Source organism: Desmodus rotundus, chromosome 11, assembly GCF_022682495.2.
Source record: "Desmodus rotundus isolate HL8 chromosome 11, HLdesRot8A.1, whole genome shotgun sequence".
NCBI classification, from domain to species: domain Eukaryota; kingdom Metazoa; phylum Chordata; class Mammalia; order Chiroptera; family Phyllostomidae; genus Desmodus; species Desmodus rotundus.
In genome coordinates, this window is record NC_071397.1 from 62184303 (window position 1) to 62201246 (window position 16944).

A 16944-nucleotide genomic window follows, 5' to 3' on the forward strand; every position below is an offset into this window, starting at 1 on the left:
AATTTGAATTTCAGATAAACAACAAATAATACATCAAGGGATATTCTTATACTAAAAAAAAAAATCAATGTGATATCTGAAATTCAAACACAGCTGAACATCCTGTGTTTTTTCTGACAACCCTCACTGGAACGGATCCTGATTTTGACAATATGGGAAGTTAATATTATGAAAAACCTTTCCACAACAAGATAGCTAGAAATGACAACAGAAAAATGCATAATTGAGCTTAAAGGAGAGTAAAGAAAACCCCAGGTGCCTAATAGAATTAAAATCAGGGTAGTAAACTAACCTCGATGTCATGGAAATCCTAGGGGCGCATTTTATTAAACCAGCACCCAGAGGCTTAGGTGTTAATGAGTAATTTGGGACCACTAGACCAAGCCTTTGGTGTGTCTGAAGTAGGGGGTTGAAAAAGAAAACCTTCTACAGAAGTCAGGTTCTGTGGAAGGGCTACAATCTCCATGAAAGGGTGGAGTAGGGAGGAAAAAAATCTTTCTGAGTTCAAGGGGAGATAGCGAGAAATCATGTCTTTCTGTGTTGAAGGAAGAGACTCTTCCTTCTCACCCAGAGCCAACACAGAAATTTTTGTGACACCCAAAATTTGTGACCTGTCAGAATTAAAAAAAAATACCCCCCCAAATCCTCTAGAAATTAAAATTAAATTAATGAAATTTAAAAATCAGTGGATAACATTTCAATAAAATCGACACATAACCACACACAAGACTCTGCAGATAGGTCCAAGAGTTGAAGACAGAATTTGTGATTTAGAAGGTGTATCTGAACGAACTGCCTAGAAAGCGAGTCTGAAATAAGGAGATGGAAAGTATGGAAGGGATGTTGAGGGACCTGAACAGAATGAGAATGATTTATCATGTAATTGCAACTCTAGATGCAAAGACTATTGAGAACGGGAAAGAAACAATATTTAAAGATAATGATGAGAATGTTCCAGAACTAATACAAAACACAAAGCTACAGATTTGGGAAGCACAAGTTCCAAGAATGCTAAGCAAAAAAGAAATCTATAGCTAGATATATTGTAATCAACCTGCAGCACATCAAAGATAAAGAGACCTTAAAAGAATATAGAAAGAAAATACTGATTACCTCTAAAGGAAACCCAGTTGCACTTTACGGATAATTTCTTGAGAGCAACAGTGGAAGTCAGAGTCTTTACTGGAATGGTATTTTCAAAATTTGCCTATTTTTCCCTTTTAAACATTATGTTCACAGCAAAATTGAGCAAATAAAGAGAGTTTCCATATACCTTTTGCCCCACACATGAACAGCCTCCTCCACTATCAACCTTCAACATCAGAGAGGTACATTTACTGCAACTGATAAATCATTGCCTGGTAATACACAGACACATCATCTCCCAAAGTCCATAGCTTACATTAGTGTTCACTCTTGGTGCTGTGTATTTTACGGATTTAGACAAATGTATAATGACATGTATCTACCATTGTAGTATCACACAGAATTATTTCACTTCCCTAAAAATCCTCTGAGCTCTACCTATTCATCCCTCTTTCCCTGCTAACCCCTGGAAACCATTGATCTCTTTACTGTCTCCGTAGTTTTGTCTCTCTCAGAATGTCGTATAGTTGGGAATCCTACAGTGTATGTTGCCTCAGATTGGCTTCTTTTACTTACTAATATGCATTTAAGGTTCCTCCAGGTCTTTTCATGGCTTGATAATTCATTTCTCTGTAGCAATAAGGAATATTTCATTGTCTGAATGTATGACAACTTATCCACTCATCTAATAAAAGACATCTTGGTTGCTTCCAAGTTTTGGTAATTATGACTAGAGCTTCTATAAGCATCTTTGTGCAGGCTTTTGTGTGGACATAAATTTTCAATTCATTTGGATAAATACTAAGGAGTGTTATTGATGGATCATATGGTAAGAATATGTTTGGTTTTGTAAGAAATTGTCCCAAGTGTCTTCCAAAGTGGCTTTACCATTTTGCATTTCCACCAGCAATGAATCAAAGTTCCTGTTGTCCCATATCCTTGCTAGTGTTTGATGTTGGTGGTGTTCTGGATTTCGGCAATTCTAATAGGTGTAGTGGTATCTTGTTTTAATTTGCGTTTCCCTAATGATATATTATGTAGAGTACATTTGCATATGCTTATTTTCCATCTGCATTTCTTCTTTCATGAAGTATTTGTCAGGCCTTTTGCCCATTTTTGACAGTGTTATTTGACTGAGTTATAACAGTTCTTTGTATATTTTGAATAATAGTCTTTTATCAGTTATGTATTTTGCAAGTATTTTCTCCCAGTCTACGGTTTGTCTCCTCATTTTCTTGACAGTGTCTTTTGCAGAGCAGAAGTTATTTCATTTTAATGAAGTCCAGCTTATCAATTATTTCTTTCGTGGATCATGCTGTAGTGTGATACCTAAAGTGTTTAAAGTTGTCTAGGTTTTCTCCTACATTATCTTTCAGGAGTTCTATAGTTTTGTATTTTACATTTTAATCTGTGATCCATTCTGAGTTAATTTTTTTGTGAAAGTAAAAGTTCTATCTAGTTTCATTGTTTTGCCTGTGGATGTCCAGTTGTTCCAGCACCATTTGCTGAAAGACTGTCTTTGCTCCATTGTATTGCATTTGCTCCTTTGTTAAAGATCAGTTGACTCTATTTATGTGGGTATATTCTGGGGTCATTTCTCTGTCCTATTGTCTATTTGTCTATTCTTTCACCAATACCACACTGGTTCAATTTCAGTGGCTTTATAGTAGGTCTTGAAGTCAGGTGGTGTCAAGTTTTCTGACTCAGTTCTTCTCCTTCAATAGTGTATTGACCATTCTGGGTCTTTGCCACTCTAAATAAACTTTAGAATCAGTTTGTCAATACCCACAAAATAGCATGTAGGATTTTGATTGGATTGGATACATAGATCAAGTTGGGAAGAACTTATATCTTGACAATACTTAATCTTTCTGTTCATGAATATCTCTCCCTTTATTTAATTCTTTAATATTATTCATCAGAGATTTGTAGGTTTCCTCATATAGATATTATAGATATTTTATTAGACTTATACCTAAGTATTTATTTTGGGGGGAAGCTAATATAACTGGTATTGTGTTTTAAATTTCAAATTCCACTCGTTTATTGCTGGCATATATGAATTAATTGACTTTTGTATATTAACCTATTCTGCAACTGTGCTGTGATCACTTATTAATTCCAAGATGATTTTTGTTGATTCTTTTGGATTTTCTACATAGACAATCATGTCATCTGCCAACAAAGAGACTTGTATTCTTCCTTGCCAACCAGTGTACCTTTTAGTTTTTTCTTCTTATTGTATTAGCTAGGACTTCCAGTATGATGTTGAAAAGAGTAGTGAGAGGGGACATCCTTGCCTTATTTGTGATCTTAGTGGAATATCTTCTAGTTTCTCACCATTAGGTATGATGCAAACTGTAAGTTTTTGTAAATGTTCTTTATCAAGTTTAAGAAGTTCTCCTTTATTCCTAGTTCACTGAGAGTTTTTTTTATCATAAATGGGTGCTGGATTTTGTCAAATGTTTTTCTGTACCTATTAATATGACGATGTGATTTTTCTTCTTTAAACTGGTAATGTGATGGATTACACTAATATTTTTTGAATGTTGAAGCAGCCTTGCATACCCGGGATAAAGCCCACTTGGTTGTGGTATATAATTCTTTTTATACTTGTTGGATTCAATTTGCTAATATTTTTGTTGAGGATTTTTGTATCTGTGTTCATGAGAAATATTGATCTGTAGTTTCCTTGTAATGTCTCTGTCTGGTTTTTGTATTAGGGTAATGCTGGCCTTATCGAATGAGTGAATAAGTTCTCTCAAAGAGATTGTAAAGAATTGGTATAATTTCTCCCTTAAATATTTGGTAGATTTCCTTGGTGAACCCATCTGGGCTCAGTGCTTTCTATTTTGAAAGGTTATTATTTATTGATTCAATTGCCTTATAGATATAGGCCTATTCAGATTGTCTATTTTTATTTTTAAGCCATAAAATTATCATAAGGAACAAGGGAAAAAATTGGACAAACACTGAAAACATTAACCACCAACAAATTTGTACTATAGGAAGGAAAATAACCCTAGGAGGAAAGTCAGAGATGTAAGGAATGGTGAGAGAACAAAACAAACAACCAACCAAAAACATGAGGAAAATCTAAACCAACACTGATTATGAAAAGAAAACATCTAATACAGATAGTAAACACGTAGACTAGATCTAAAATATTAAATAAAACTAACATTTAAGATGAGAAGCTGGTGACTGGTATTAAGTGTTTAAAGGATAGAGATATTGATTCCCTTCAGACTAAGTCTGCAGGTTAAGAGTAGTGACAGCCACTAAAAGGATATAAATAGAATATATAACTTCAAAAAACTTCAGAGGATAAAATTAAATTAAAATGTGCTTAATCAATCTAAAAGAAGGAACAAATAAAAAGAAATTAGAGAAGATATTGAAAATCTAGTCAGGGCCACATCATGTAGTCTTTTATGCTGTATTAGAGGTCTCCGGAGAAATAGAACCAGTAAGAGATATAAAGAAATTTAGATTTATTATAAAAAATTGGCTCACATGATTATAGAGGCTGGGAAGTCTAAAATCTGCAGTGTAGGTCAACAGGCTTAAGACCCAGAACTGATGGTACAGATGAAGTCTGACGTTTGAAGGCAATCTGCTGGAGAATACCCTCTTGCTCAAGGAGGCCAGTCTTTTTGCTCTATTCAGGCCTTCAACTTATTGGGTAAGGCCCACCCACAGTCTAGATGGCAATCTACTTGCTTAAAGTTCACCAATTTACATTTAATTTTATCCAGAAATACCCTCAAAATTAACACACAAAATTAATGAAAGTCATGCCAAAGTAAGGAGTTTGGATTATAACTGAAATAGAAGGTCACTGGAAGGTCTTAAAAAGGGATGGAGAAAGTCTGTTTACATGTTTAAAGATTAGTCCAGGTGCTCTGTGGAATGCAGACCTTAGAGGGACATGAGTAGAGGCACAGAGACTGGGTGAGAGCAGTAAAAACATGAGACAAGCCCAGACTTACAGCTTATTTTTGAAGTAATTCTCTTTGACAGGACTTTCTGAGAGAGTGGGTGTGGAGAGTGAGGGAAATAAAACAAGGCTGATTTATAGCTCTGGGGACAAATCAATGGAGTGTATGATATTTTGTCCTTAAATGATCTGGGGGAAAACTGGAAGAAGAGAATTTGGGGGAAGTGTGGGACAGACATACTAAATTTGAGATGTCAACTAGATAATCAAGTAAATATATACAGTAGGCAGTTGTAGGCAAGGGTCGAGTTCAGGGGTGAAAACGGAATTTGAGATGTTAATATTGGATTTATCAGAGTATAGGTTAAAAACCATTATAAGATCGCTTACAGAATGAATATTGATAGATAAGAGGGCTATCCAGCCTTTTTCTCTTTTCCCTCCAAATCCAATCTCCACCCTTCTCCTCATTTTTTTTTGGCCCTGAGAGGGTGCAAAGACTTCTTCATAAGAGCCCAGTACCTGTTGGCTTCTGGGTGGTCTAGGTCAATGGAGAACCTGGAAGGATTTTGAAGGAGAGCAGAAGTTCTTGGAAGTCCTTTGTCATCAGGAAGGGCATCCAAAACATCCTTGTAAGCTGGTTGACTGATAACTGTAGCTAAAGCCCAAGGCTCATTATCACTTAAAGGGATTTGAGGGGAACAGAAGGGTAATTGACAATGTTCAATGTCAGTAAGGCATCTTTATAAGGTCCATAAAGCACTTTTTTTTTTAAGAGAGAGGGGAAGGGAGGGAGAAACATCAATGTGCGAGAGATACATGGATCAGGTGCCTCTCGCATGCCCTGAACTGGAGACCTGGCCCACAATCCAGGCATGTGCCCTGACTGGGAATTGAACCAACCACCTTTCGATTTGCACACCAGCACTCATTCCACTGAGCCACACCAGCCAGGGCCATGAAGCACTTTATAGGGATTTTATAGCACTGATTCTGTGATGTTTCAGTTTCTAGGCCTGTATCTCTTGATTTTATTATGACATATATTATACAAAATATATGTAAAACAGGCTTCTAGTTTTTAATTAACATTGTTGAAGTTATAAGGATCAATAACAACATGGATGAACCTGAAGGACATTACGCTAAGTGAAAGAAGCCAGGCAGAGAAAGACAAATACTGTATGGTATCACTTTGTAGTAGTTCAGAATGAGTCAGCCCAAGATGTGTATTATTTTGAGTTAAAGGTAACCAAAACCCTGTGGACTCAAGAGAAACTTCTGCTACCCCTCCCCACCACTAACTACCTAGAAGAATTTAAATTAAGAGCCTTGTTCATAATAATAGTTATTACCAGAAATATCTTTTTATGACCTACATACAGGGCAGGGCAAACTTCTAATTACTGCATATATGTTTTTCTTATTGTCTGGTGAATGATATTCCTCTTTGAAGCCTCAAGGTGTCTTACCTCATCCTTAGCTTAAAATGCCATTTATAACTCATTTCATTCAACTTTCTGTCCTTGATCTAGGATCTATGACTGTCTCATGTACATAGGGTTCCCATACATGCATATGTAATTAAATTTGGCTATTTTCTCTTATTAATCTGTCTCATGTAAATTCAATGACTAGACCAGCCAAAAAGAAACTTGAGGGTAGAGGAAAGTTCCTTCTTCCCCCCAGACTTATATGTGGAATCTAATTTTTAAAAAAGGTCAAATTCATAGAAGCAAACAGCAGTATGGTAGTTGCTAGGGGCTGGAAAGTGAGAGAAATGGGGATATATTGGTCAAATGGTACAAACTTTCAATTATAAGTTGAGTAAATTCTGAGGATCTAATCTATACCATGGCGACTGTAGTTAATAGTGTACTGTATACTTGAAATTTGGTTCTTCAATGTTCTAACTAAACACACACACAAACACAGTAGCCGTGATATGATAGATGTATTAATTGACTTGATTGTGGTAAATATTTCACAATGTATTCCTACACCAAAATCACCATGTTGTACACTGTAAGTATGTATGATTTTATTTGACAATTATAACTTAATAAAGCTGAAGAGAGCTAACTCACTAATTCTAGAGATTAAGAAACAAAGGCTCAGAGAAATTGAGATTTACCTAAGATTATACAGGTTGCATTTTTTATTTTTTAAAGAGACAATCTTGCTACTTCATATTCTAGATTTCTTATGCTGCTGCCAAAAAAATTGATAATCTTATTTTAAAAATCTCTTTCAAATTCAATTTAGTAAGTCTTCCTCTTGAATATACTACTTGATAATGTCATATAAGACTCTAGATTTCATCCTTCACAAAACCCCAGGTGATTTCTAATTACAAAATAATGTATAAAGCATACTTCATTTCATACTCAAAGAAAAAGAAGAGAGACAGCCATTTAGTTATCTCAAAAACCATTTATTTCTTTGGGAAAATGATGAAGTATCTTATGTTCATAGTTTACAAATAACTCCTTATTTCAAAAGTATAATCAATATTTCTGTTTTATTGATATAAATGTTAATTTTGTTTCTTGAAGCTTTCTAACATTTGCTGAGTAATTTTCTTTAACAGAGACTGATTGTTCTACTGAAAATGTTAAAAAGGAAAATGAACAATAGATTTATTAAGTAAAATGAATTACCTAAATATTCTAAATGGTAGTCTGAATAATCATTTCTTACAGAATCAAATCTCAGACAAAGAGCACTAAACTTTAAAATTATATTAAAACTTATGCTTACAGAAGAGCACTCCTCCCTGGATGGCAGAACTTTGAGTCCTTTGAGCCATGGGACATCACTCAGAGAGGGCCGACTTTCAAGTTCTCTTTCCTTCTGTGTCTTTCAGAAAACTCTTGAGATTCTGGTTGCAGGAAACTAGCATACTATTCATTAATCGGGTCTATATTTTTAAGAGAGATAAAGGTCTGTAATTTATGATCAAAGTCAATTTCTCTAAACTGAGGTTCCTTGTATTTTCTGGTCATCTTGGCACCCAGGTATGTAATGAGTTCACATCTCTCTATAAACTGCTCCATCTTCTTCTTATACTTTTTTCTTGTATATGCAGAACCTTTGGGATTAAAGGCTGTAGAAAATTTCACAGACTTGTGAATGTTTCCTGTTGGGTTAGTAAATCACTAAATTACAGAGAAAGAACTGTGTGTGTGACTGAGCTGAGAAGATAACAAAATCCCAGTAAAATTTGTGGATTTTCTATCTTAGATCATAATTGCCTTTTTATCTTCCTTTGTGGCATGAATTTTTGAGAGCTGACTATATTACTCAGAGTCTCTGCTTTAAAAACTAGGAATTCAGTTTTGGTATTTTCGTTAAAATATTTGCACACACATACACATATGCACACACACCATTCAAGAGACGAGCCCAGCTCAACAGTCCTATTTATCACATATACTACAGTTAGTGTTAAGTTACTTCTGAGTAGTGTGTCATTAGAAAAGACATACCTTTTAGGTGAAACGCTATATAGAGCAGTGCAGATTTCTCTAGACTTAAGAAGGGAAATTTGGGCTTTAAGCATCCTGCTGCATTCATTGCTTTAATTAGAGAAGTTGCAATACCCTGCAGGTAGGGAACAATTTAAACATGTACATATTTGAGTTTGATTTCTTTTCTTAGTGCAAATAGAAAAAGAGGCTATTCTTGGCCTCTAATAACCTCCTGGGGCTGAGAATGGGGCTTACGAAGATGGTTAGATGACCACTTAACCAACAGAAAAGAAAGCCCAAATTCATCTGATTAGGAAAAATGAAAAGCACAGATAGGATTAGTACCAGTTATGTGATGGACACATGGGCTTCATCACACAATTCTCTCTGTTTTTATACATTTGACATGCTAAATAGCAAAAAGTTGAAAAAGAAGGAAGGCGACACTGGGCTTTGAGCTGTCTTGGCCCATTTTGCCTCTGCTGCTCAGAACTGGCCAGACTGCCTCCCACTATCAGGATCCCTGGCCACCTGACAAGGACTTTCAGAGAACGCAGAGATCACTGCGTCAAGATTCTGCAGCCCTGAGCAGGCAAAGGAAGTGGGAGGCTCTCCTGCTGGAACTTGGCCGCTATGAGAATACCCTCTCTGGGTGGGCTGCGGCTTGCATTTTGTTACTAAGTGAAGGCCAAACATCTAGGAGAGTTGAAAAAAAAAGTGGTTACAACTTTTCATGAGAAAGGTATGAAATTGGGCCCTGGGCATTTATTTATAGAATTAAAAACAGTGCGTGGCTACTGTTAAGCTTTACTATGTGTAAAAAGAGTTATATTTAGACAAATAAAATGTCACTTCAGTAGACGGCTTCAGTGACAGTGTAACCCAACTCTGAAGTAAGGAGTAAGCCTATCGGACCCAGAATCTTACATTTCAAAATAAGACAATGTTGTACAGACACTGAAATTCAAGATATGAGCCAAACTCCATGTCAAATGTAAATAACTTTATAACAATCTATTCTCTTCTCACTTTAGTGCAGGTATTTGGGAACTAGCTGTTTCACATATCTTATTTTCATAACCACCCAATAAATAAAATAGGTTAAACGTGGATTTGCAGCTTAAAATTAGAAAACTCTTCCTTGAATTTCATTGTTACCAAAATAAAAATTACTGTTAAAGAAGAGATTGTTGTGCTCTTCTAATGTGTGTGTGTGTGTGTGTGTGTGTGTGTATGCAGAGAGAAAATCGTGTAACTGAACCTGTTCCAGATATCCAGGTAAAGGAAGACTGGTGAGATTTATTGGTTCCTTTAACGGGGGAAGTTTGTATGGAAGCTTCTGATCCCAGTACTTCATTGGCGACCTAAGAACACAAAGTTCATTAGACAGATGCTCTCAGATATACTCACTGTGTGAATATAGGAAAGTAGGTATACAAGAGACAACTAGAAGATAAAGTTCAGTACCCATTTTCTCCACGGGAGAAAGCGATCCAAGTGGGAAGAATGGTGCTCCTAGAAATCCTTGGCCATCATGTTTGCCTCGGTCCCTAGCCCTGCTTGCCTACTCTCTTTACTTTTCACAGCAATTATATAAAATGGTCTTTGTTTTCTGCAAACTTCTGACTCTCCCAAATAACCTCCTACATAGATGCCATGCTATACAAGGGAAGTTCTCTACAAGGAACTTGCTCAACTGCTTGTCACCAGCAAAGCCCCATAGGGGCTCCTCCTTCCATGGCACCATTTACCTCCCCTGCGGCCCTGTCTCCAGGTCCCTTATATAGCATTTCTTTCTCCCTCTCACCTTTGGCATTTCCTTCCCATGTATTGGATGTCCATGGGAAAGTGTCTTTCTTTAACAGAGACTGACTTTTCTACTGAAAATGTTAAATGCATCTGCCTTTAAACGTGCTCAAACTTCCCCCATTGAAAAAAAAGAAAAAAGAAAAACCACCTTCAGTCCTTCGATCTCATATCTCTTCCAGCAACTCATGTCTTTTGTTTACAGTTAAACTTCTTCAAACAGTGCGCTTCACTAGAGATCACAGGCTACTGCACAAACCCTGCCTGCGGATGTGATTTGATTCACACAGTATTTTTAAATTTGAATCCGTCACAAATATGTTAAAAATCAGAAAAAAAAATGAGGAGATTGGGTTTCCAACCCGTGAAAAACAGAAGTGTCTGGCAGTAGACGAGTAGCTGCTGCCCCTTTAGTTGGCACATGTGCGCTCCAGGATGCAGCGGTCCCCCCACTTCTGTTGTTTCACATCCAACCTGCTTCCCTAACTTTACCTTCCGGGCACTATAGGCCTCTGTGTTTGTAACCTCTGGGCTACAGGCAAGGTCTCAGTTTCATCACCCCACATCCACTCCTTGGCACTCCGCAACTGACTACTTACCTCACTCGACTGAAATCATTCTTGCCAAGGACACTGATGACCTGTTACAAACTAAATTTGACATACTTTTCAAATCTTGCCTTGCTTCACCGCTGAGCAGCATTTAAACCTGTTGGTACACCCTCCAGTGGGGTGTACAAACTCTCTCTCCCCTTCACATCCCAAGCTTCCCCTCCTGGGTCTCCTTTCACCTTTCTGTGGGTTCTTTCATTCTCCGTTGTGAGCTCTTCTTCTGACACTTGTCTGTCAGTGTTTCTCAGGGCTTGTCTTAAGCCTGCTGCTTTCCCCTCGTGAATCTTCATGAGTGACCTCAAACAGGCTATATTGTTTTGGACAGGATTACCCCAACAGTATTCCTGGTGGTCCTGCCTCTACTCCGTCATCAACCTTCCAGTGATGGTCTCTTTCCAAAGCAAGTCTGATTGTAGTACTTGGAACCAGTCCACACATTCAGACTGCCCATCAGATCAAGTCCAAATGATTTATGGTGACTTGATCTTCCACACTCAGGCCCGGCTCACTGTCTCCAGCCTCACCTCCCGCTCCCTTCCCTCTCCACCTCACACCTAGGCCATGCCGAATTTCTTGCAGTTCTGTGCTCACTGGGCCAGGTTTGTAGGTCTCTCTGCTTAGAACCTGTCCCTTTTCTCTTCCTCTAGCCAATTTCCACTTGTCATTCAGGTCTTACACAGACAATCTAGTTAGATTTGGGGGCACACTTTCCCAGAGCTCCTGGCATATCCCCACCCTAAACCCCTTCACGTTCTGTTTTCATATCAGGTACTTAAAGTCTATTTTACCTCTGAGCCTCAGGCTACGGGACAGCAGTGATCAGTCCTTGTTCACCATCATAGATGTACATAGATGTGTGCATGTGTGTATATATGTATATGTGTGTGTACGTGTGCACACACATATATATTCCAGCATGGTGCACTGAACATAGAAGATATTCAAGAAACACTGAATGGTCTCACCTCAAAAATTTCTGAAGCTTTTCCTCACTCTCACAAATATATATACGATCACAGTATTCTAAGGCACATTTAATGTTCCCAGGTACCAGGGCTTCATATCTGAAAGACAACCCCCCCAAAAAAACCTACAGTATAAATAATATACTGTATTGTATAAATAAAGTGTCAAAATGTTTTCTTTTTCTACCTATGCAACTCAAGAAGAAATAGAATATTTTCCCATTAAACAAGTGACCTTCTGACCACAATGTTAAGATTGTTACGTGAACCACTTATTGCGAGTGGAGACATCACCCTGTACGTGCACAAGGACTTGCCTTTGGTTTCCATCCTGATAGGTCACGGGACAGTAGCCCTGGAGCTCAGCACACTTAGGGAATCGTTTCTTCAGCTCTGACAGCGTCAGCCTTTTGGGGATCGTGTCAGCAGGTGGGAGTGGATGAGGTGCTAGTGGAGGCACATATAATTCTGGGTTCTCCAAAAATTTCTGTAAAGGATTACAGCAAGAAGACCATTTAAAACAAGAATACCATGCCAATAAAAAATCCACTGAGGCTTCCCTGGTACTCTCCCCATTTTCAGCGGCAGTGTTTGGTCTCCCAAACCACACGACAGCCGCTTTCAGCAGCAGTAACTCCTTCCCGGCTGGAAGTGCCTTATGGTAACACTCGCATCTGTCTCTCCTGGTCTCTCTCTCTCACTCACTCACCCACTCACCCATTAACACAAAAAATGTTCGTTGAGCTCTACCATGTGCCAGGCACTCAAGAGGACACAGTCTCCTGCCCAACTGTCTTCCTGCCCTGTAGTATAATTAACTAGTTGTGTGCCTCTTGCCGGGTGAGATAACTTCTCCAGCTTCAGTTATCACTCTATAAAATGGGGGGGACAGACCAGATCCATGATCTCCAATGTCACCTGCAGCTTTTAAATTCTGTGATTATTATTTAAATAAGCAGGAATAAACAGATGTATCCTTAATTAACTGATTAAAAAACTCTAATTCTTCAGAGGAAAATAAAATGTTCAGAGGCATCTATTTAGTTTTTAACTACCAATCTTTTTATGTCATCCCATCATGGACATTATAATATTAGAACAAATCTGTATTCTGTTCCATTAAACAGAAATATAAGGTTTCTGAGAATTCTAGTGATAGAAAAAAAAATTAAAGCACAGGAAGCATTACTTCATTTCTACTGACTTTGAGTTCCCTTCTGTACTCTTGGAGCTGAATGCCCTGGACGCCCTCCTGTGGGCCGAGCGCTGATGCTCAGCGAGCACCCCTTCTATTGGTGAGGCTCACCATTGGGTCCCCCTACCTGTTAAGCTGGCTCAGGCTGAGGGCCCATCACTGACCCTCAACTTCTGCTTTGTGCTAAAATACGTTTTGGGATGGAGTCCCAGGACTGGCCTCTGAGTTGTCGCATTGATCCCGGAACCATAGGTTTCAATAATGGGGCTCCTGGTCCCCAGTTCCTGGGTGTGTCCACTCCTTCCTATCTGACGAATTCTGAGACAGGAATTTTCTTTCCCTAGTGAATATTTGGAGTTAGGAATAAACTTACATTCAGTTTTTCCTGAGAATCCATTTTATAATAATGCCCTCTGAACTCTGCCGCAAATTCCAAAGACTTAGTTACAGAGCAATCAACTAATTCATATGATTCTGCCAGGCTCACAGGGCAGAACTGTCCGAATTCGCCCAGGCGGGAAGTCAGTTCTTGAGGGGTGATGCACAGCTTGTCAATGCAGGCAGCTTTCCCTAGTATTAACAAATTAACTATTAATATATATACTTTTTTCCATAGGAAGTTTTCCACAATGAGTTTTTAAATTAAAGTAACCTTTAATTACACAGCACTATAGAAATGCACACACATTGAAAATTTCCAAACAATAGAGCAAAAAACAAAAGTTTCTCTTCACACCGCTGTCCTCAGTCCCGACTAAGGTAACCACTGCTGTTTGCATCCTTTTCAGACTTTTTTCTGTACAATCGCAGGCACACGTGGGTATGTTTTGCACATAGTGGGCTTCTGCCACTATACTGTAAATCTGATCCTCAACGTGCTTTAATTACTTAGTTGTGGTCTTTCCATACCAGGTTATACAGCTTACCTAATTTTTAAAGTTGATGCATAGTATTCCGTTGTATAAATATACATATATAGTTTACTTAACCATTTTTCTGTTGATGGATATTTTGGCTGTTTTTAATTCCTAGCTATTATAAATTATTTATGTTATTAACAATATATACACACATATATGTATATGTACATATATACATCCAATCACACATACACATTTGCTTCATATTTTACATTTTTCTATGGACAGATTTTAGGAAGTGCAAACAGTTTGTTGACATGTTGACTGACACAAACTTGCCCCTGTGCCCAGATGCCACCCAGAGGAAGTGAAGAGACATTTATCCCAAAGTGACTAGGTTTACCCTAAGGAATCCATTTTAAAAATACAGAGCTCAAATTTCTCAATGGACAAGTTTAAGAGTTTTCTCCCTAATACTCCACTGGAATGGGGACTCAAAAGAAACATGAGATATTATAGAAAATAAGATTGCTTTTTTTTTACATCTCAGTTATAATGAGTAAATTTTGACCCCAATATATTTTGTTAATGGTACCTATTAACAGTGAAAAGTTTTGCCTTTAAAAAAAAAAGATTTGATTTATTTTTTTAGAGAGAGGGGAAGGGAGGGAGAAAAAGAGGGAGAGAAACATCGATTTGTTGCCTCGCACATCCCCAAGCAGGGACCTGGCCCACAACAGAGGCATGTGCCCTGACCTGGGATTGAACTGGTGACCTTTCATTTTTTGGAATGATGCACGATCTAATGAGTCACACTGGTTCAGGGCTTACCTTTTTAAAATTATGCCTAGGAAGGTCTTAACTGTGACATTATAAAGCAGTTATTTGATAGTCTGAACAAGTAAAATTTATCCTCAGGATCAGAGTGACGCGTCTGCAAGCCACGGAGCACAGGGATTGCTGGTGGCCCTGGACGCGGAGACAGCGGCACGGGGCAGATTTTCTCTCAGAGCCTTCAGAGAGATTTTGGTCCTTTCAACACTTTGAGTTTGAGCTCCCAGCCTCCAGAACTGTGAGAGAATGAATTTCTGATGTTGAAGCCCCCCAGCTTTTGGTACTGTGCTACAGCAGCCTTAGGAAACTAAAGCAGTTACAAAGACTGTGCGCCTGCCTCCTTGGCCCCTCCTCTTGCCTTCTCTTCTGGTCACTGGACAAAGCAAGCTGCCACGTTGGAAAGGTCCATATGGCATGGAACTGAGGCCCACAGTTCATCAGTCCTCAAGGGGCAAAATCATTTCAATGGCACATGAGCGAGGCTCCCAGCTGATCCTTCGGATAAGGCCATAGCCCTGGCCGACATGGCCAACACCTGGACTGAAGCTTTGTGAGAGACCCTGAAGTAGAGGACCCAGTTAGGCTGTGCCTGGACTCCTGGCCCACAGAAACTGTGTTGCTGTAAGCTGCTAAGTTTTGGAGTAATGTGTTATGTAGTAATAGACAAACGAATACACTATTCCACTTGCTGCTTATGAACAGCAGAGAAGAGGCTAAAAAGCTCCATATCCCTTTCTGACAGAGAATATTACACTACTATAATACCATAGTGGTGTAACATTATTGTGAAGTATTACAATGTACAGTGTTATGATATAATAGTACATGGTATTACTGAAGTATATAGTATTATATAGTGCTACCATGTTATACTATACGGTTCTATAGGTTGCTCTTCAGCTCAGATGCGCTGAACCTCACCAATTCTGACAGATTTAGTAATTTAGAATCACCTGACTTCAAGTCCTAAGTGACACTTAAATATCTTTTTCAGATTCTTGGGATATTCGTGACAGCATCTGGCAATATCTAAGGATTCTATTCTGGAATGTGGCAGAATGAGGAAGAATTTCTTTATTCTTCTCGCTCTGACTTTGCCCCATCTCATTAGCAGAGCAAACCTTGGCCCCTGACTGGGGAGGATCATTTGAATAGCACACAAAGGAAACGTGGAAAGAAAAAAATTAAAACTTAATTCAAAGAATTGGTCACAGGCTAGATCATTAGGCATGAGCTGAAGCTGAAGAGCAACAGGGGCAGACCCCAATTAGAGTAAATGATTCCAGGCAGAGGCCAAGCGTATTGGGGTGATGGTGTGCATACCATGGCGCCCCGCCTAGACCCCTTCTCAGTGCTCATGTACCCATCCCCTAGCTGCTGGGAACATCAGTGCTGATGGCTCAGAGCTGCACTGGGAACTGTCCCCGTCATAGGTTATGCCTCCTTCCAGAGCAACCTATGGTCAATGGCAGATTAATGGGAGTATATAAAGCCTGACCCTTCTCCTTAATTTGGGAAACTCGAAAATCCATTCCAGCCCCCCACCACCATAGGATCTACTGAGGCTTCAGTTCCTACGGCCTGTGGTTTAGTTTTTCCCTCTGCCCTGTCCTCCTGTCCTTGCTTCCCCACAGGGGGATCTCATTAGGGTTGGCAGAGAAAATAATGTGTGTCTCATGCAATATTTGGGGCATAGTTATACTATCAAATTATTTGTTGTTTACCTCAAATTAAATTTTACCAGGCATCCTGTATTTTTTTCTTTAAAGATTTTTAATTTAGTTTTTCAGAGATAGGGGAAGGGAGGGGGAGAGAGGGTGAAAGAAACATAATGTACAATCAGTTGCCTGTCACATACCTTCAACTAGGGATGTGGCCACAACTCAGGCGTGTACCCTGACTATAAGTCAAAGCAGTGACCTTTTGGTTCACAGGCTGACACTCAACCCACTGAGCCACACCAGCCATGGCAGTATTTTTATTGTCTAAATCTGGCAACTCTACTCCTCTACTCCTGAGAGCACTTTCTGATAAAGCTTCTGTATATGTATACTTGTTTACACTATTGCAGATGTCCCCATTCCTTCACCCTTTGCCCACCTCCACCCAGCCCCCACCCCCTTCCCTCTGGCCATCACTACACTGTTGTCTGTGTCCATGGGTCCTTCATGTATGTA

General features: G+C 38.8%; 1 protein-coding gene across 1 annotated transcript in view; it reads right to left on the bottom strand.

The window, feature by feature from the left end:
- Positions 1–7455: 7455 nt before the first annotated feature.
- Positions 7456–16944, bottom strand: part of AK9 (adenylate kinase 9) — a 111840-nt gene continuing 102351 nt past the window's right edge. The window contains exons 36-41 of the mRNA XM_053914159.1: positions 13447–13643; positions 12196–12365; positions 11879–11977; positions 9758–9860; positions 8515–8629; positions 7456–8132 (exon numbers count right to left, since the gene is read on the bottom strand). Of these exons, the coding sequence (XP_053770134.1) occupies positions 7930–8132; positions 8515–8629; positions 9758–9860; positions 11879–11977; positions 12196–12365; positions 13447–13643 (887 nt within the window). The 3' untranslated portion in view covers positions 7456–7929. The remainder of the gene's footprint in view (positions 8133–8514; positions 8630–9757; positions 9861–11878; positions 11978–12195; positions 12366–13446; positions 13644–16944) is intronic.